The sequence below is a fragment of the Bombyx mori genome, chromosome 5 (assembly GCF_030269925.1).
Source record: "Bombyx mori chromosome 5, ASM3026992v2".
Classification (NCBI taxonomy): Eukaryota; Metazoa; Arthropoda; class Insecta; order Lepidoptera; family Bombycidae; genus Bombyx; species Bombyx mori.
The window spans coordinates 7,636,870-7,657,530 of NC_085111.1; the positions used below are offsets into that span (position 1 = coordinate 7,636,870).

The following is a 20,661-nucleotide window of genomic DNA, read 5'->3' on the forward strand; positions in this document are numbered from 1 at the left end:
TCCCAGCACCCGTTCCGCGACAGCCACTGCGGCAATAATCGAGCCACCACGTTTCAACGAGAGTAAGAAGTCTAAAAATCACACGTGGTGGCCGAAACCTGAGCGGTGGCCGTCCGGAATAGTTGTTTTGATAAATATCACAAAATGAAGGGTAGACTACGTAACGCCACAGTATAAAATGGCGGTACGTGGACAGAGTCGTGGCATTCCGTGTCAGACAGTCATTCCGTCCGTCTCAGTCAGTCGGTCTGTCGGTATGTGCAACGAAACTGTCGGTTTATCCTGTCATTGTGAAAGTTGTGTGTGTTGAGTTTCAATAATTGTTATTCAAAAAGTTTTATTAACTAAACTGAGTTCAATCGAATACGAGTGATGACGAAACTACGAGTGTTCAGCCATCCCTGACGTGTGCCGACATCAGAAGTGGGATCAGGACTCTACTCTCACTGGCGTGACGTGTTTGAATATGTTCGAAGTACAGCAAAAAAAAACATGATGCAGATCAGAATACTAGTAGTGGTACGCCACAAGAGCGTGAATGCAGCATACGTAAGTCGTGTAATAACGTCTCTGTTACCTCGATGGAAGATCTGAGCCACGAAGAAATCGTCACATCTTACGTTCTGGCTCATGTTGCCCAGTTTGACTGTCGACTTCATCACATGGCATTTACTAGCGGAAATACAACACGTAACAAGCTATTGCAAGAAATTAAGGCAAGTGCAAATCTCAAGTGAAACTTCGATCGCAATAATGGATCTGTCATGACGAGTGGGTAGTTCCGACAAGAATTATTTTAAGCGGCTGACTTCTGCTAGAGTTACATGGCACTAGTGCAGTAAACCAGGACATGAGACTGTGAATTGTCGCTGAAATTTTAGAATCTACTAGATTCAATACCAATAACACTACACGTTCGATGACTTCGGGCTCCAGCAAGCAAGCAAACAAGAAAGCAAGCAAGTTTCCGTGGGGAAGAAAAATTGACACATCTGAAGTCGTCGTGACCTGTAAGATAAGACGTCCGGTGCGTTCGTGTCTGGCGATGCGGCGGTGTTCGGGTTCCGCTGGCGGAGGCAGGTTTTTCCGGTGAAGTGCGTGCTTGTGCGTGCTTGACAAGTGTTCGCGGTTGGCTTCCTCAGTGTGGGAGTAACATCGTGTAGCCGGAGGTGAGACTTCCGCGGTCGCGGCCCACCCAGTCCGCGAGAACCGGGCAGATCGCCTCGACGGTACGGAGGCCGGCCGACGGGTCCGCCAAACGACGAGACCACGCCTCCAGCACGGACTGCCGAGATTGGAGCCCCCGCGCTCCGGCTGCACTTGCGCTAGGGCGCGCCACCTCGTAGGAGACTGTGAGGTTAACCATCACACGAGGACATGTACAATCAGGAAGGCCGTGTCGCATTCGACACGTGATTGCTGCAGCCAATACGAGATATGGGACGCAAACGCCGTCTGTCGGCGCTCGATGGGTCAACTATTCACCGGCCGAGCGGAGCGACGTGCCGGTAGCTGCGTAACATCGGGCAATTTTGGTAAATAAGAACAATCTGGTGAGTCCTATTATTTTTATTTGGATTCGGGTGCCGAATGCTCTCTTGTCAAGAAATCTATTAGTAGTAGCTTCATAACTCATCAATTTTATACGATGGTTCTCATAAAAGGTTTCTGTTGTTTTGACTCAAAACTGTACGGAACAAATCCTATGCGATGGTTTATTGCTTACCTATTGTATGTCATGTACTACCTGATAGTTGTTTTAATCGGTTCAGTGAGATTGAGCGTTCAGCGAAATAGAACACTTAAATCTAGTGTCCTTATTCGAAGCCCAGACTTGCGTTATTGATGACCAAGCTCGCGGTGAGCTCATGGAATTGTTCTTGACAAGAAGTGCTAGAAGCCGTACATCTATTTTAAATTGTTCTACCATAAGAATAACAAAAGTGAGCCCCTTCGAATTCTTAATAGTTCGCGTGCCATATCCCTAAAGGTTTTTACTTAAAATGATACTGAAAGTAAGAGATTAACTTTGACGAGACCAGAACATTGGAAAGTTAGTAAAATTTGATGTTGAATTTTGTGGCTTTAACTGGTAATAGAACCTATGATTACATAAGGTTGCCTCTAAGTAGTGCTACTGACGAGACTGATCAGTGAGGTGAGAGCATCTCCATCGATTGGTACAGCGGAGACCTGGGTCTCAATGGAGACTATTGTTGTGTTGGTCTAGTAATGACTTTGACTCTATATTGTGAAATGATGTGTATTGGTTTTATCATTTGTTTTAATGATAATGTGGGTGGCAATGTCACTAGCTGCGCCGGCAGCCAGGTCAGGAGCGTTCTATACGATTTTGTTGAAACTAGTGATGTAGAAGATGTAGGATCAAATGACCACGATACAACTGACTGATTAAAGTAAGGATTTTGTTGTCCTATTTTGTGTGATTAGTAAAGAACAGTATTCGGTGTCATTTATGACTGGTAATTGAACACATCGCTCGATTTAGGTGATGTGTTCGTTTTATTGCCGGATGGAGGCATTAGTGTTTTGTGTTGAAGTTGGGTACCGGATGGAGGTCCCACTTATTTGCCGGATGGAGGCAATAAGTAGTCAAGAGCTACTTGATGGAGGTGGCACTTGAATTGGTTTATCGTCACTCGATATAGGTGGCGTGAGTTACTCTCACTAGATGGAAGTAATTGTAACGATAGTTTGTGGTTGATACAGAATACTGATGAAATACTGCTCAGATTGAGTTGTTTTGTAATAACTCAGGTTTCTAATGCTTATTGAGCATTAATGAATTTTTTCAGTTGTATAGTGTATCACTGATAATTGGGTAATTAAGTTATCTACTCACACAGGTTAACATGGTCTGTTAAAGATCTTGTTGAGAGCTAACGTTATGGTTTGTAATGAAAGGAATCCCAATCCTCAATCGTGAATGTATCAGGGTTGGCCGAGACGAAACCTGTTTGATATTGCAAAAGGTTGTTTTTCTTGCAGGAGCGTCACACAGGGACGTGTGACATGTCAGAATGGCCGTGTCGTGGATAACGACTTTTAGTTGTCGTGGATAACGACTTTTAGTAATATTAAGACGGTGGTTTTGATTATTATTTTAAATGATGAGATGTTGTTTTGATAAATATCACAAAATGAAGGGTAGACTACGTAACGCCACAGTATAAAATGGCGGTACGTGGACAGAGTCGTGGCATTCCGTGTCAGACAGTCATTCCGTCCGTCTCAGTCAGTCGGTCTGTCGGTATGTGCAACGAAACTGTCGGTTTATCCTGTCATTGTGAAAGTTGTGTGTGTTGAGTTTCAATAATTGTTATTCAAAAAGTTTTATTAACTAAACTGAGTTCAATCGAATACGAGTGATGACGAAACTACGAGTGTTCAGCCATCCCTGACGTGTGCCGACATATATTTGTTTTGTAATAAATAATAACTCCAAATTAACAGAGGTGATTCATTTTTTTATGTTGTAAAATGTATTGTTTTAACACGATTATCATAAATTTAAATTAAGTTTTAATAACGTAACAGGAATTTGATAAGATTACCATTATCTGCATTAAACGATAAGGACATGCTTTGTAACATTCAAAACACGTGGTCACTTAGAAAGGCGTCCAATGTGATAAAATATCACCCTTCACTAAAGCGATTTTAGATTAAACAGACCACAGGATAAAAGTCTATATTTTATGATGTTGTGTGGGCGGTCTTAGCCTAATTCATGTTTCTAGATCATTCTTACGTACGCCAATTTCACGGATCTACTACAATAATCATTTACGCATAGGTATTTAAAAACTGTATAAAAAATCAAACTCAGATTCATGAACTAAAAACATTTTTAGTAATTTGTAATTCATATCTTTGTCGTTGATTTTTCATTTTTTGTTATTGTTTAGATGGGTGAACGAGCTCACAGCCCACCTGGTGTTAAGGGGCTACTGGAGCCCATAGACATCTACAACGTAAACGCGTCACCCACCTTGAGATATAAGTTCTAAGGTCTCAAGTATAGTTACAACGGCTGCCCCACCCTTCAAACCGAAACGGCAGAAATAGACAGGGTGGTGATACCTACCCGTGTAGACTCATAAGAGGTCCTACCACCAGTCGAAACTATGAAACTACTTTAAAATAAAATATAGTGTTCATTTAATATTGTTTTGGTTTAGGTATCTACTATTTGCATGATCTTTGTGTGATACAAAATTACTTTTATGTTTCATGTCGATTGTTATTTTAAACAATCCCGTTGATAGTACGAGATGACTATTTGCCAAAATGAGACCAGGAATCTGCGTTTGAATAGCATATGTATGAAATTTGGATAAAAGCCAGAATGGGGTATAATTCTAACTAAGAATTTTCATGAATATTTGGCACAAATACTTACCATCCGGCCACCTGCTTTTTGTAAAACGACTTTAATTCGCTAAAATGTTCAGGTTTCATAATCATGTACATTATAAATGAACTCTGTTTAACACTAATCATACCAACGCTTACTGGTACCTATTTTTACCATAGTGGGTAGATAACGGTATACGACAAGTATTACTCAAAATAAACAAAACAAAACAAAATAGTATAATAACTGTAGATTAATTGGTAAGAAAAGTCATGAAGTCAAATGTGCAAAAGCAATAAGATGATACGTGCATTTTCAATACAAAATATAGAAAATTCAAAATGGGTTATTTGACCCGTGATGGTATATTTAGTATTAATGCTGTCAGTTAATTTATAATATTATTTGATATATTGATTTCACGGTGACAGGTGGACCTAGAATTGAATGGTGAGCCTTTGAATATCCACATGAAGCTGGGGGAGTCTGGTGAGGCATTTTTCGTTGAGGAAGTAGGCGAAGACGAAGCTGAATGTTCCGCTCACCTTGCCACCTCGCCCATCCCGGCTGCAAGGTTCGAGGAATTATATGAGCCACGTCGTCGCAATTCGCTCTCTGCTGTCGAACCCGATCATGGGCAGGCATCAGATTATACTAAACGAAGGTACATAAATTACGCAAAAAAATTAACCATAAAACCAACCATAATTTAAGAGTCATTGTTCATCTGCGCTGTAGTTATCATGTAAAGTTAGTAATTCGGTAACAAAAACTTATATCCGGTTCATAAAAAGTATTATTACACTCGCAATGCATTAAAGTTTACGTAAAAAGTACATCAACATTAAAGTCACCATGACACTTAAATAACTTTCTAAGATTTCTTTCTTTGTTTCTAAACAAAGCAATCGATTTTTTTCCTAAAGATACACTGCAGACGGACAAACTATGCAGAAACCGGACTTGACCAAGATTAAGAAGAATACGACGAAAGACGAGAAACCATCAAAAGACAACGAGGCCCTGTTTGAAATGGAGGACCTCGACGAAGGTACCGACTGGACGGACGGAAAAACACCGAAAACGTTCGCGGCCACTCAGCTTGGCGAAGCGGAAAGCGAAGCGAATCAGGCCGTACAAAAAATTAGCGTCCACAATGACTTTAGACCTATAGACGTCGCGCCCACCGAGGAGGAGGTCAAGCAGAATGGGAACGGCAAGAAAAAGAAAAAAACCAGAAAAGTCAGCTCGAAGAAGAAGCACCAAAGAAAGTCGTCCACTAGTTCTGTATCTAGTCAGTCGGACCGCGCTGGCTCGGAGCAACGAGCCTTGCAGTCGACCGCCATTGTTAACGCCACTGATATGAGTTTCTTTAGTGACACCGAACTGAATGCTGCTACATTGAGGTATGTTCCTTATCATAATACAAATGCAATACATATTTACGATTCATTACCTGATCATTTGCCTGCATTGCAGTGAAGAGATGTCGAATTTGAAGCTGAATGAAAATCGTATTCCATTGGCGTTGTCAGACACAGCATTTGAGGTCCACGCCGCCTCAAAACATTCGTAATAACTTAATTCAATAATATCACTGCGTTTAGAACACTCGTAGCTTTAAACTAACACTAAATTGTCAGATTTGTAAATGTTTGATTCATTTAAATTTTAAATGCTGACTCACGTGCTTATAGTTTGTATATATGTTTATGTAACGTTTCTAAGTAGATTATTGCAGCGTTATTAAAGCCTTTACAGAATTTTTAACACATAAATGCTAAGTAATTAAAGTGATCTTAAATAATAATGAGTAGAAACTAGAACAAACAACGTAGTAGTGGTCGACTAAAAACAGTAAATAATAATAATCGATTCAGGATGTCGCTATCCCGTAATGGGAATTCTCGTCTTATCAAGCAAATAATAGCATGACTCATAAATGATTTCCGAAACTCGTAAAACATCGCCGACCTCGATGTATCAAAATAATATGTCGCATTCACGATACACTCCACTAGTCAATCAATGAACCATCCACCGTCATTTACAAAATTAATAACGCTGCAAATGTTCATTAGGTATCGCTTTAGCTTCATTTGGCAGATCTTGGCTATGAATATCAAATAAATAGTTGGTTTTCGCATCGCAGCAGAGGTTCTCGGGGCGGTACTCCAGTACAGTCGGACACCGAGGTGGAGCTTTCGAGAACAACGACCGGCGACAAGTCATCGCAGTCGTGGAGGTGGGGCGAACTCCCGGAGCCTCCGGTGCGCGGGGTGGAGTCAGGCGAGTGCGCGTCGGCGCCGTCCCCTGCGTCCGCCTCCCCCGCGTCCCCCTCCTCGCCCGCTTCCCCCGCCTCGCCCGCCGAGCCGCTCAGCTCCGACGAGGAGCGGCCCAGCCGGCGTGGCGTGCTCAGCGGCATGTTCCGCTTCATGTCGACGCGGGACTCTGCCGACAACGCGCCCGAGGGGATCTACCTGGACGACCTGGACCGTGGTCAGGTCAACCCCGACCTGTACTTCCCGAAATATCATGCTGAACGTCATCGTGGCAGTAAGTATATTTGATTGTTAATTCAATTTAGTTACTAAGTAGATCGGGTTTCTCCAAGAATTTTCATTCTAATGAAAATCAATAATTTCAATGCAACTAAATTAGGTTCTTTTTTGTGCAATATCTGCTACCCTTCATCTGAACAAGTGGTTCCGCGGCCGCCCCTCTAAAATTTTACGTGGTTACCGAAGCTCATACATCTGAATACTTTGACCCTTCTGGAGGTATGCGGTTAAAATCTCATTCGTTGACACTTGTGTTATAAATTCATACCGACGCAGGCTCGGTGGTGCAGCACGCGCGCGCCGCTCCCACGGAGGAGGAGTACGAGTCCGGGAACGGCCCGTCCCTGCCGCAGTCGCCAGCCTCGCTCGAACCGCCCGTCATGGACTCGGACGACGACGACAAAATCTTAGCAAAGTACGTATCTTTAAATCTGATACTAATATAAAATCGGCTGTCGTCCCCGTACCATAGAGCTATTCCGCCATCTATCGAGCACTACTGTAAACATGCTTACAAACGTTCGGTGCATTCGTATAGAGCGATGCACCGGTGTTCGAATCCCGCAGGCGGGTACTAATTTTTCGAATGAAATACGTACTTATCAAATGTTCAAGGTTGACTTCCACGGTGAAGGAATAACATCGTGTAATAAAAATCAAACCCGCAAAATTATAATTTGCGTAATTACTGCTGGTAGGACCTCTTGTGAGTCCGCACGGGTAGGTACCACCACCGCCGTGATGCAGTAATGTGTTTCGGTTTGAAGGGTGAGGCAGCCGCTGTTATAGTACTGAGACCCAGAACTCATATCTCAAGGTGGGTGGCGCATTTACATTGTAGATGTTTATGGGCTCCGGTAACCATTTAATACCAAGTCGGCTGAGAGCTCGTCCACCCATCTATGCAATAAAAAAATAAAATAAAAAAACTTGCTATATTAAAGTCTAAGAAGTAAAACAAAAAAAAGTATATCGGAATCCAAAAACTGTTGCGTGATGCGGACACAATTGAAGATCTATGTTATTTAACTCATAGTAAGAGAGTTGCGAGTGGAACCAGGCCGCGTTACCGTAGCGTTTGTTATAATGAAACGCGCGCTATCTATATTATTTTGATGGAACTATGCCAGAAACCATCTGCTTATAAAAAACGGTTCCTCTTTTTAAATTTTGTCCTGCTAGTTTGTTCGGAAGTCGCCGCCCCTCTTACTCGGAGACTATTGGCATTATATATGTGTGGCACTCGTGTAAACCTTGACATTATTTGCTATTTTCTGCTCATTGTATGGCGTGAAATTAAAATGTTTAAATTTCTTTATTTTTTACTCACAAACGATTTTTGGTTTTTATTTAATCGACTATATTGTGTTTCGTTTGACTTAAGTATAAAAAGACGACGTATCTGTAATATTATTATGATAAACGAGTCATAACGCACAACGTTGCGTAACGTATCGTTGTGAGATATTCCGATCGGACATTACAGTGTGGTTAGTGCGAGTTTTTTAACTTCTCAATCGCGTAAAAGTTAACGCAATTTTGTATGGAGTTGGAACAGCGCCTCTAGCGGCAAACGACGGGAAGCTGTTCCAACTGCTTTAACTTTTACGCGATCGAAAAGCTAAAAAACAATCACTAAGCTCACTGGTAGCTATGGCAATTCGAGGGGGGTGATGCTCGACCACAGCAGTGACATGCCGACATGTTTTATTATTTTTTTATTTATTGATGCACAAAACAAATTGCATTCATTAACATATAAGCTAAATGATACAAGTAGTACCTAGATCTAATCTGGATTGCAATCTAAATAGTATGTGCACTCAGCAAAACCATATTAATGTGCATAGCTTTGGCTACTGAAAACACAATTGAAATTACAAATATTGATAACTAGCCATTGTTAAATAGGATATCCTTCACACATCTGACAAATCCCCTGAGTCTAGGTTCAAAGATATCAAGGTTACCGTGACGTTTAGCCAAATCATTATACTGCCTGACCATTCTTACCATAGGGTTATAGTATGATATATTATTTTTATATGTCCGTAACGCAAAGAGGTTTACCAAATGCGAATTCCGGGCTCTTAAGTGGGTGTTGATAGAAATATTCGACAGCAGTTCCATGGAATCTACATGGGAGTGTAAAATTTTGTACAAAAATATTAAAACTTATTAAGATGAAGTTATTTGTTATGGAAATTTATTAATATATTCCTTTTAATACTGTATAAAGTATTATTGTGTATGTATGTATGTATGTGTGTATGTATGTATGTATGTATATGCTTTTTGTAACTTAAGATAAATATCCTTGCACCTACCACTATCTACTCTGCACTACCTTTGTTGACTGGTAGAGAATGCCTTAGGCATTAAGTCCGCCAATGTAAATTTTACATGAAGTGTAATAAATAAATCAAAATACCTACGACGAGCTTCCCAAAGATTGGACATGGAAAAGAGCAAAGCATGTGTATTTCAGGGGTCAAGTGTGTCTGTACGTGCGCGAGGACAACGTGTCCCGCGCGCTGCCCTTCGAGGAGTTCTGCTCCGACGGCGCCCGACTGGCGGCGGAGGGCCGGCTGCTGGTGCGGCTCGGCGACCGCTGGATGCCGTGGCGCAGCGCGGGGCCGCTCATCCTGTCCCTGCTCGTGTACCGCCGGCCTTTGCCAAACGTTAGTATTTAATTCGCTTCGGAAACATGAAATTTTATTATTGATTATTTACGACATCACATTAGAAACCTCAAAAATAACAATATTTCTTCACTATTTAATGGATGTTATTATACATATAAACCTTCCTCTTTAATCACTCTATCTATTAAAAAAAAACGCATCAAAATCCGTTGCGTAGTTTTAAAGATTTAAGAATATATAGGGATATAGGGACAGAGAAAACGACCTTGTTTTATTTGTATATGTTATATTGTAGTGATAACAAGTTTTTTTTTATAGGGATATAGGGACAGAGAAAACGACCTTGTTTTATTTGTATATGTTATATTGTAGTGATAACAAGTTTTTTTTTATCAAGTTAAACTTCTTTAGAATCGTTGTGATTTCAAACTCGATGAAACGTAAAAATAAGTCCATAGAGACAAACACATAAAAATGTATAAGAATCAACCGGCGAGAGAATACGATAGAACACATTAGACGTTCTCAGTGTAGTGTTTTTTTTAATACAGCGCCATCTATGAGATTTCTTAATACTAACGTGTGTATGAAATCTCTTGTAGTGAATTTTAATTTAGGATTGTACGTGAAATTAAAATTTCAATTTACAGAGGGTGCTATCTCATACTATAAAAGATAATTTACAATTATTTACTAATGACAACATTTTACATATACTTAGAAATTTAGGATAATTGTATATTAATTTTTGAAGATTTCACTTCTAAATCGTGTGAATTGCACACATGTTTTTTTTTTAAATCCCATTATGACCCATTTTTAACTTTTACATTTGTAAAGCACGTATCATTTTATTGCTTTTGCACATTTGACTTTATGGTTTTTTCTTACCAATTAATCTACGGTTATTATACTATTTCTTTTATTTCGTTTTATTTTTTTGAGTAATTCTTGTCGTATACCGTTATCTACCCGCTATGGTAGAAAAAGGTACCAGTAAGTGTTGGTATGACCAGTGTTAAGGCTGTGTATTTTTATTCGTTCGCATTCGATCATGACTTAGTGCGAAAGATATATCACGTTTATTTCGAGGCACGTATAGCATCTACGTGTTAATTGTCGGCAGCGCGTCTTGGAGTCGCTAGAGAAAGGTTCGGAGAAGGAAGAGGCGGACGCGGCGAGCTCGCACCGCGGAGACAGCGGCAGCAAGCCCCGCGCCTACTCCTGGTGGAGCTGGAGGCGGACGTCCGAGGCTAAACAGTTAGTTTACATTTAAACAATTACAGGCTACTACTATTTTATGTTAGTGTGAACTAGCGGCAATTTCTATATAGCATGTTCATCTATCTATATATATAAATAAAATTAGAGTGTCTGTTTGTGATATTGAAATAGCCTCTTTTTACTGCATGCATTATATACATACGGTACATACACCGATTTTGACGGGACTTTCACTGATAGGTAGCTGATGATATAAGGAGTAACTTAAGCTACCTTTTTAACTAACTTTTTTAGACTAGCTTCGCCCCGCGGCTTCACCCGCGATGCGACAATAACCGTGGGTAACATCGCGGGATTCAGCTATCAACAATAAAATTTAATGTTTCCGAAGCGAAGCGAGGGCGGGTCGCTAGTCTATATATATAAAAGAAAGTCGTGTGAGTTACACTATTTATAACACAAGAACAGCTTATCTGATTTGGCTGAAAATTCGTAGGAAGGTAGCTTAGACCCACGAGAAGGACATAAGATACGTTTTTTTTATTACGTTTCCGTGGGACGTGACATAAAACGTGGTATAAAAAAACGCAACTGATATGGAATAACTAAACGCAAGTGACAGCTAAACGTAATGTAGTCTACTAGTCTATGGTTAGTTATAGTAGAATTTTTAAGTTGACCGGTTGATGTGTTTGTTTCGAGTGAAGAAGAACAAGAAAATATAATAATAATAATAACAACTAAAATGCAAAGCCAATAAAGAATCCTTTAAAATGCTTGCGTTTTTAATTCACATTAATTATCCAATTCAAAAATTGACATTGATAAAATCAAAAGTCTGCTCAATTATTGTCTCTAAAGCGGAACAAAGTTCGCCGGGCTAGATAGTTTTCATATAAATTAGATTTTAATGTATCAAATTAATATTTTACACTGTTTAATAGATTAATAAGGGGTCTCGTTGAATATTCAAATTGCAATCTGGAACATTGCTGCCTTAAAGTTTCACGCCATAATTTAAGCTAACTTTTTTTTTATGGACGAGCTCACAGCCCACCTTGTTTTAAGTGGTTACTGGAGCCCATAGACATCTACAACATAAATGCGCCACCCACCTTGAGATATAAGTTCTAAGGTCTCGAGTTTAGTTACAGTTAATTTATTTTTCAGTGCCGAAAAGACTTCTCTATCGGACGACATTCCAACAAAGTCGAGTCCACCACAATCCGAAGCCGTAGACACTGTTGCACTCCAAGAGACGCCTGCGGAAGAATCGACTGTGGAAACAATCGAAGAGACACAAAACATTGTAAACGTTGATGACGTGTTCGAATCTCAGCCCGTCGAAGTGGAGGAAAACATACTTACGATGTCAGAAAACGCTGTCCACCAAGAACAAGGTTCGATTTGTAGTTTACACTTAAACCTAAAATTGGAAGATTGAAATATTAGCACAATGTCGATGTGTTAAACAGGTGTTCCTATTTAAACAGTTAAATAATTAGTAACTAATATTTTTTCTTTGTAGAACAAGTGATAATAATAATCAAATACTAAATATATAAATTGTCTTTTCCTTTGTTTATGCAGCAATGGATCACCAAGACCAGAGTTCATCGGATTCGGATCAAGAGCAGCAGCTGCCCAGGTCGTCGAGGGCGCGCCGCCACTCGACCTTCCGGAAGACCCTTCGTTTGTCATCAGAACAGATTGTATGTTTTATTTTACTATATTTTGTATTCACTCTTTTTGTTTATTGCTAGATGAGTTGACGTTGAGCTCGCAGTCCACCTGGTGTTAAGTGGTTACTGGTGCCCATAGACATCTACAACGTAAATGCGCCACCCACCTTGTGATATAAGTTCTAAGATCTCAGTATAGTTACAACGGCTGCCCTACCCTTCAGACCGAAACACATTACTGCTTCACGGCAGAAATAGGTAAGGCGGTGGTACCTAACCGCGCGGACTCACAAGAGGTCTTACCACCAGTCTTCGCTCTCTTGTACTTCTATGCGGGTATAGATAGTCGTAACTGATTCTTAAACTATGTATCTTCCTAAGTGATTGAAGTAGGACTTGATATTTTCATTTCATATCATTGCGAGAAAACATGCGAAAAGGAGAACAGAAATACTTTTTCGTATGTTTTAAACGTGTAATGAATTTTAATTGTGATTTTACTGAACTAGTAATAAATAAGTTGTGGTTATTAAGTCTTTAGAGATCGCGTCGTGTTGCAATCATTACCTACTTACCCGCCTTATAGTACACTCGTGGCACTTCATTCGGTGTATCAGTACGGAGGCGGAACCAGAAAATCAGAACATAATCTATTGCGATATTGGAATATTTGTTGCAATATAGTGTAGTCGGTGGGTGTCCAAATACAAATAAGTACATAAAGTACAGTATAGTAAAAACATCCAAAAAGCTAATTGCCTATAAAAAGGCACACTATGTATCTGACTAAATTATTGTTTATATCCAGGGTGACAAAGTTTGAGAATTTAATTTTACTAAACAAAACTAATGTTAGGTAATGAAATACAAATGAAAAAACACATATTGCTAACATTTGAGTCGTCTATTATCAAAGGTGGCAATCTGCGCATTTGGACAAAAAAAAATTATTGATATGTCAATATAGATTGATTTGAATATAATCGTCTCCTTCAAAGAATACGGTTCAAAACCTGCATTAAATAAAGGTTAATAGTTAACCTGTTATTTATCTAAGATGTCGTTCCGAAGAGTTTTGTGACTGCCAATGGAATACAAAGTCAATAATTCGTTTTTCTGATTTACCAATCATTGTCCCAAAAGTCAGATTGCCGATTTTGATAATAGTCGACTCATTTGTGCACATATTGCTAAGGTAAAATGATAGAAATGTTTCAAACAGAAAACTCAACTTTATTGTTATTTTTAAGGCGACAAACTATCCTAATACCCACGATTTAGATTTATATTCGTACAATAAAATTGATACTATTCGATTTTATTTTGAAAATTGCTTATAGCTGGATAGTAAAAAAAGAATAGTGTCCTCAAAAGTGAATGAGTGCGTTCCGTTGACAGAGAAACTTGAACCTCCGCGAGGGCATGAACGAGATGGTGTTCAGCGTGACCACGGCGTACCAGGGCACCACGCGCTGCAAGTGCAACGTGTTCCGCTGGCGATACGACGACAAGGTCGTCATCTCCGACATCGACGGAACCATCACCAAGTAACTACATTACACACTTTACTGCGCTACCAGCATCAACGGCAATCTGTAACCACTAGCTCACCACGGCTCAACTCGAGCTAGGTCAACGACAAACAGTAATATTTCATTAAGCGAAGACATTAAATAGGTTCTAGGGCAACATTTTTTTTATTGCCCTTGTAGGCAGACAAGCATACGGCCCACCTGATGGTGAGTGGTTACCGTCGCCCATGGACTCCAGCAATGCCAGGGACAGAGCTAAGCCGCTGTCGTAAACTATAATGAAACATTAAAAAAAACGTTTCATATGTAACCTAAGCTATTTTCTTGTGTGTTATATAGACGTAAACACAAAGCGAGACAAGAAAAGTACATCTAAACCGGTCACCGTTCTACGAGTAAACTAACCCACAGACACAGCCCACTGAGTTTCTCGCCGGATCTTAGTGGGTCGCGTTTCCGATCCGGTGGTAGATTCTGCGAAACACTGCTCTTGCTAGGGTTCGTGTTAGCAACACTCCGGTTTGAGCTGACAGGGCTCAAACCGGCAGCTAGGATTACGCTGAAATATCCTCTTAAGGCTATCAGCATAGGTAGGGAAAAATAAAAAATAATACATCTAAATCTTGAATATCAAATAATATATTGATTTTGATCGGGATTAGAACCTGAACATCGTGGTGTAGATACAATAGGTCACAGATCGCTTAACTAACGAGACATTTATTTATTAACTATATACTGAAATAAACCGCCCTAGGCATTTGATGGAAATCACATTGGAACGGTTCCTATTGCGAACCGAAAAACAATTGTAAATTTCGTTCTATTCTAATTTATTGACTCGTTTTGTTCTCTTTCACTTGAAAGTCTGACCAGTTCTTTTGCACAGATCGGACGTACTGGGCCATATATTCCCAATGGTTGGCAAAGATTGGGCCCAGTCTGGGGTCGCTCAACTATTCACGAAGATAAAGAACAACGGATATCAACTGCTCTATCTGTCGGCCAGGGCTATCGGACAAGCCAAAGTAAGAATATTACATTTTTAGAAATTATTTTTTTAATGCTTTTACGTCAAAATCAAACTATAATATTAAAGCGTTTTAGTATTCAAAAAGGGAAATGATATTAAATTAACGGAACAGACAAAAAAATCAGGATAGTTTTGTGAAACTATTTGCCCTCGAATTCCAACCACATGATACATTCGAGGAATCGAGTAGTAGGCACAGCGAATCACCTCGGTCAGTTTGTTGTTCAAACATATCGCATTAAGAATGACTATATTTACGATTAAATAATATCAAAGTTATAATGGGAGACGCGGAATGGTTTTTAACACGTCTTTATTAGTTTAACTTGTACCAATCTATCCGTGTCACGGAATCTTACATTGTTATTTTGAAGATATATCGTTTAAATTGATTATTGACTTACATATCAAGGACTGATGAAAATAAAACATTTGTGTTAATTCGTCTTACTATCCAGGGTAAGTAAGACTAAGTATCAAATTCAGGGTCACCAAAATCATTTAAAGTAAAGGGAAATTTTAATTTTCATTAGGATTGCTATTAAAGCGTGTTTTCTTAGTTTCGATGTAAGTTTACATAATAAAATAAAACACTAGTATAAATAGATAATACTAGCTGTACCCATCCGCTTCGCTGGGCATTTAAAATTAACATTATTATTTCTCACCCTTACAAAGATTCTCATCATTAACGCCCCCGCAACTGGTGTAGGGAGTCCAGCACTCGTATAAAGCCTAGCCGTATTAGCCTATCCATTAAGTACATGTATTTTCTACATGGGTACCAAGTTTCAAATCAATCTGATGCATGGTTGAGTAGTTATGACGGAACATCCGTAAAAACCACTGTACATTTATATATTAGTATAGATGTGTAAGTTTTAATTGAACGTGCCAAACAGGTGACTCGGGAATATCTGCGCTCAATCAGACAAGGCGAGGTGTGTCTACCGGACGGGCCGCTGCTGCTGAACCCTACGTCGTTGCTTCGCGCCTTCCATCGAGAGGTCATCGAGAAGAAACCAGAAGAATTCAAAATTCAGTGCCTCGCCGATATCAAGGCGCTGTTCCCTCAAGGGTCTAATCCATTTTACGCTGGCTATGGGAATAGAGTGAATGTAAGTTATTGTACATTTAAAGGAAATCATTACAAACCGTATAACATAAATGAGGCCGTCAGCGCAAGTGTCCTAATATAGTTATTATGGAGCAATGAGGTTTAAGTTTTCATGAATTTAATTTGAGTAGGCAAAAAAAAAATACGCGCAAAAATAATGTTTACAAACCCATCTGTCATATGAGTCGTCTATTATCAAAGGTGGCAATCTGTGCATTTGGACAAAAAAATGTTATTGATATGTCAATACAGATTGATTTGAATATAATCGTCTCCTTTAAAGAATACGGTTCAAAACCTGCATTAAATAAAGGTTAATACTTAACCTGTTATTTATCTAAGATGTCGTTCAGAAGAGTTTTGTGACTGCCAATGGAATAAAAAGTCAATAATTCGTTTTTCTGATTTACCAATAATTGTCCAAAAGTCACATTGCCGCCTTTGATAATAGTCAACTCATATATGGGTGAAATTATGGATAGTCCGGTTTTGCTTCAAAATTTATTATATCTTCTATAAATTGCAATATATGCATGATTATGGAAAAAAAAATGATTAGGCCACTATTGCGCTGACGATCTCAAATATAGACATCCAGCTCATGATACATCATGTTAGATAGTTACTGAGACGTATAATTGGCCTGGACACCGGGAAGTGAAACCCGCGACCAGCTGAAGATAAAGTCGAAGACTTCGTTGCATTTTAATATCAACTATTTAAAATATAAATAATACCGTGAAATACATAAACGCGCTATGAAAAAATTTAAATACTTTTCGATTTTGCTTTTTGAATGGAGAATCATGAGCGTACGTTTTCGGGAATAGTTCCTTTACGCCGGAATAAAAGATAAAATCCTAATCCAACGGCTACAAGTCAACAACGAATCTGTTAATACTCCTAAGCCGAAAAATCGAAATATGTTTGTTTATTTCGTGCGTCATTGCTGCTGGCTTGTGACGTAGTATCGTGAATATACAGTAAAATAAATATACAAACTGTAGCTATGTTGCTAATTAATAATGTTTAATGTTATTTGATTATATTTCAGGACGTTTGTGCATATCAAGCTGTCGGTATTCCGATTGTAAGAATTTTCACCATAAACTATAAGGGCGAATTAAAACATGAACTAACACAGACATTCCAGTCCACGTGAGTTATCAAATGAAATTTTATTATTAATTTACATTTGTACAAACTTCGTTACAAGCTTGAGTTTGCGTCACGAGCTGTGTGCTTAGTGCGAGTTTTTTAACGTTCTCGATAGCGTAAAAGTTAACCCAATTTTGTATGCAGTTGGAACAGCGCCCCTAGCGGCAAACGTAGGCAAACGATCCCATTCCATACAAATATAAGGTAACTTTTACGCTATCGAGAACGTTAAAAAACTCGCACTAAGCACACTGGAGCCGGTATTTGTCAATAACACTGTATCCGCACATCGTAATGAGTGTATTTTTTTTCAGTTACCACGTGCAAAGTGACATGGTCGATGATTTGTTCCCACCTCTGAAACGCGATAAAAATTCTAGAATCATACGTGAAATTTAGGGTTTAATTTAAAATTAAATATTTTGCGAAAGAAATTAAGCGGACAGGCAATTACGCCGGTAAGAAACAGGCGGCATGGTATTTTGTAAGGCTTGGTGACGTCAAAGCGAATCCTCATCAACCAAACAATAACATTCTGCTATTAAAACTGAAAAATTGGCTAAAACTGCATTATAATATCTAATACCTAAAGTCATCGACATGTCATTGTGTTATAAATGTGCTTCTTCATGTCAAAACTGTAACCCTGTAGCCTCTTGGTGTTGGTTTGATAAATAATTATAAAAACAAAATAACTTGAAATATTGTTAATATATGTGTTCACCTTTAACCCGCCATTAATAAATATGGTGTAAGTACGAATATACACCATGCTTTAAGTTTTTTACATTTACAGACATTTTTAAAACAATTCAAAATATACCGACAATTATTTTCACTATCTATTTTCTGTAATGATTTAAGTTGAGTTGTCATTGTTATTTAAAAATCCCACTACTAATCAAGAAACTGATAAATTTCCGAAATGAAATGTAAATATTTTTTCATATTACCCTCTTAACTTTTTTCTATATCGATTTGATTCACCACCACCCTGTTGACAAAATTACATCCTGTGTAAAAAAAAATTAGTATTAGACTCCTTAAATTATCAATTCTATTATTAATTATATTATTCCTAAAATGGTATTATTGTATACCATTTTGAAATGTAGCTAAAATTTATTTAAAACTAGCTGACCCGGCTAGTAATGTTTGTAGTGCCTTAATCGATAAAAAAAAGACCTAAACTTTTGTATAAAATAAACTTAAAACAAACAAAAGAAATCCGTCCAACGGAGGGGACACATCAAAGGAAAAACAAAATTGTTATTTTTATTTCATTCCGAGCATTTTCATATTTATCTACCTTTTAAATCTTCTCTGGGCTTCCACAAATAATTCAAGACCAAAATTAGTCAAATCGGTCCAGCCGTTCTCGAGTTTTAGCGAGACTAACGAACAGCAATTCATTTTTATATATCGACGCTTGAAAGGCAAACGTGACTAAGCGACAATGCGTGAACTTTACAGTAGACTAATAATAATTTAAAGTTGAAATACCTAAAAAAAAATATATTTTAACGAATCTAGCTGTAGGATTGAAATGATTTTAATAGACCTAGAAATATTATTTTTTTGCGTATCGAATATGGTTATTGCCTATCATTTATGTACAAAGCAGTTATTGTTGCTTAGTCACGTTTGCCTTTCAAGCGTCGATATATAAGATTAAACTCAAGTGAGGTACAATTGGTGAGGTTGATTATTAATCAATGTTTCCTTTTATAGGTATTCCCATATGTCAGTGCTGGTGGACCAGGTGTTTCCGCCGGCGCAGTGCGAGCCCAGCGACGAGTTCTCGCAAACGGTGTACTGGCGCGACCCGCTGCCCGCCGTCGACCTGCCACCGATCGTCCCACCGCAGCCCAAACATTAACACTAACCTTCCCTATGCACACTGGCTACTTCGTCTTATCGCATTAAAACTGTACAATTTCCAAAAATATTCAAACTTGAGTGAATATGCGTAATCATTAGGTATCACCACCAGTATTTTTCTCATAAATACTGTCGAAAGAGCATAGTTTAGTTTTGTTTTTTTAGTTTGCCTTTATTTTGACTACTATTAACAAAATTAATGCATAATGTTATCTTGCCAAGATGATTAATATTAAAAATATATGTTAATAAACCTTTAAAACACTCCTGTAAAATTTTGTAAGTTTTGGGATTATACAGTTTTAATGCGAGTAGACGACTTGTTCAATTTACTTTATAATTCGTCTCAATCTGGTATTTGACTTTATTAAAACGTAATTCGCTCTGAAAATGTACCTGAACGTTAATAAGTGTAAAAATCACAGTAACTTGAAAGAAAAAAAGTTTTTTACGCGATCCCTGGATTTAATTTTTTTTTAATCAAGTCTTTTTTTATAACGATCTTTTATTATGTTATCAGTGAACGGACTTTTTTGCTTTTAAAGTTTTAGTTCTTGTACTGGTCTCATTGGCATAATGGGTCATGTAACGTGTGATCATTTTGACAGTTAAGTTTGTCTACAGATTTTTATAGAGAGAATTTATAAAATCTACGTTTCAGTCAGTACATGAAAACATTGAGATATAATTTTTCATAACACAGTCAAATACCCTATTAGAGAATTTGTTCAGTGGTGGAACTTACTATAACCGTGGCGATGTAAATCTAAACGAAGAGTGATTTGAGACACAATCTTAACAAATAAGTCCGTACTATATTTTAGTTTGTGCCATAAAATTGAAAGTGGCCGTTTTGTTAACACGACACGAAACACCAAAGCTGAACATCGATGATTAGATGAATACAAAGATCTGCATTGAACAGACATTTAAATAGAAAGTAGTGTAGATGTAGAAAACCCCGAAAGAAATGTAGCTTTTTAGTTTTATGTTTGTTTTATTGTATAATTCTTTTTATCATATCGAGGAGTGAAAGTCTATTTGTTTTAAGCGATATTTCGCTTAATACGCGACATTTATCTTTGTAATTAAAGGTGCGTTTTATTTGGCAGTAACATTAAGAGTTCGATGTTTTCAATTAAACCTCAATTAAGTTTACTCCATTCAAATAAGTGAATAAGATATTTTATTATGATATTTTTCTCAAATTTAAACATTTAAATGGCCCTCCTGTAAAGTTGCAAAAATGTCGCTTAAACCAAATAGCCTTTCACATCCCGATATAGTAATTTGTGGCTCGACAAAGGGCTCATTGCTATTGATACGAATTCGATTCTTATTGATTAAATAATTTAGCATATCTTTATTTGAGTAATGCATGAATTTTAAACAGATTTTAAGTATTGTTGCAGAAATTTAAGCAATGACATTAAATATAATTGTTAGATTA

At 38.1% G+C, this 20,661-nt stretch overlaps 1 protein-coding gene and 1 long non-coding RNA gene across 3 annotated transcripts in view; one reads left to right on the top strand and one right to left on the bottom strand.

The window, feature by feature from the left end:
* The window catches only part of LOC101745494 (phosphatidate phosphatase LPIN3), a 40,199-nt gene extending 22,435 nt beyond the window's left edge, over window positions 1-17,764 (top strand). The window contains exons 3-16 of one of the 2 annotated variants that reach the window (XM_062668637.1): window positions 4,810-5,042; window positions 5,305-5,784; window positions 5,858-5,950; window positions 6,531-6,934; window positions 7,216-7,354; window positions 9,428-9,620; window positions 10,711-10,844; window positions 11,979-12,208; window positions 12,399-12,520; window positions 13,889-14,037; window positions 14,912-15,050; window positions 15,958-16,173; window positions 17,227-17,330; window positions 17,645-17,764. In XM_062668637.1, the coding sequence (XP_062524621.1) occupies window positions 4,810-5,042; window positions 5,305-5,784; window positions 5,858-5,950; window positions 6,531-6,934; window positions 7,216-7,354; window positions 9,428-9,620; window positions 10,711-10,844; window positions 11,979-12,208; window positions 12,399-12,520; window positions 13,889-14,037; window positions 14,912-15,050; window positions 15,958-16,173; window positions 17,227-17,330; window positions 17,645-17,729 (2,721 nt within the window). In that variant the 3' untranslated portion in view covers window positions 17,730-17,764. The remainder of the gene's footprint in view (window positions 1-4,809; window positions 5,043-5,304; window positions 5,785-5,857; window positions 5,951-6,530; window positions 6,935-7,215; window positions 7,355-9,427; window positions 9,621-10,710; window positions 10,845-11,978; window positions 12,209-12,398; window positions 12,521-13,888; window positions 14,038-14,911; window positions 15,051-15,957; window positions 16,174-17,226; window positions 17,331-17,644) is intronic. The other variant, XM_062668638.1, reaches the window with a different exon arrangement.
* On the bottom strand, window positions 142-1,257 carry LOC134198906 (uncharacterized). The gene is made up of 2 exons (XR_009973190.1): window positions 1,009-1,257; window positions 142-672 (listed from the first exon to the last, which is right to left on the bottom strand). It is a non-coding gene; the product is annotated as an uncharacterized LOC134198906 (long non-coding RNA).
* Window positions 17,765-20,661: the final 2,897 nt, after the last annotated feature.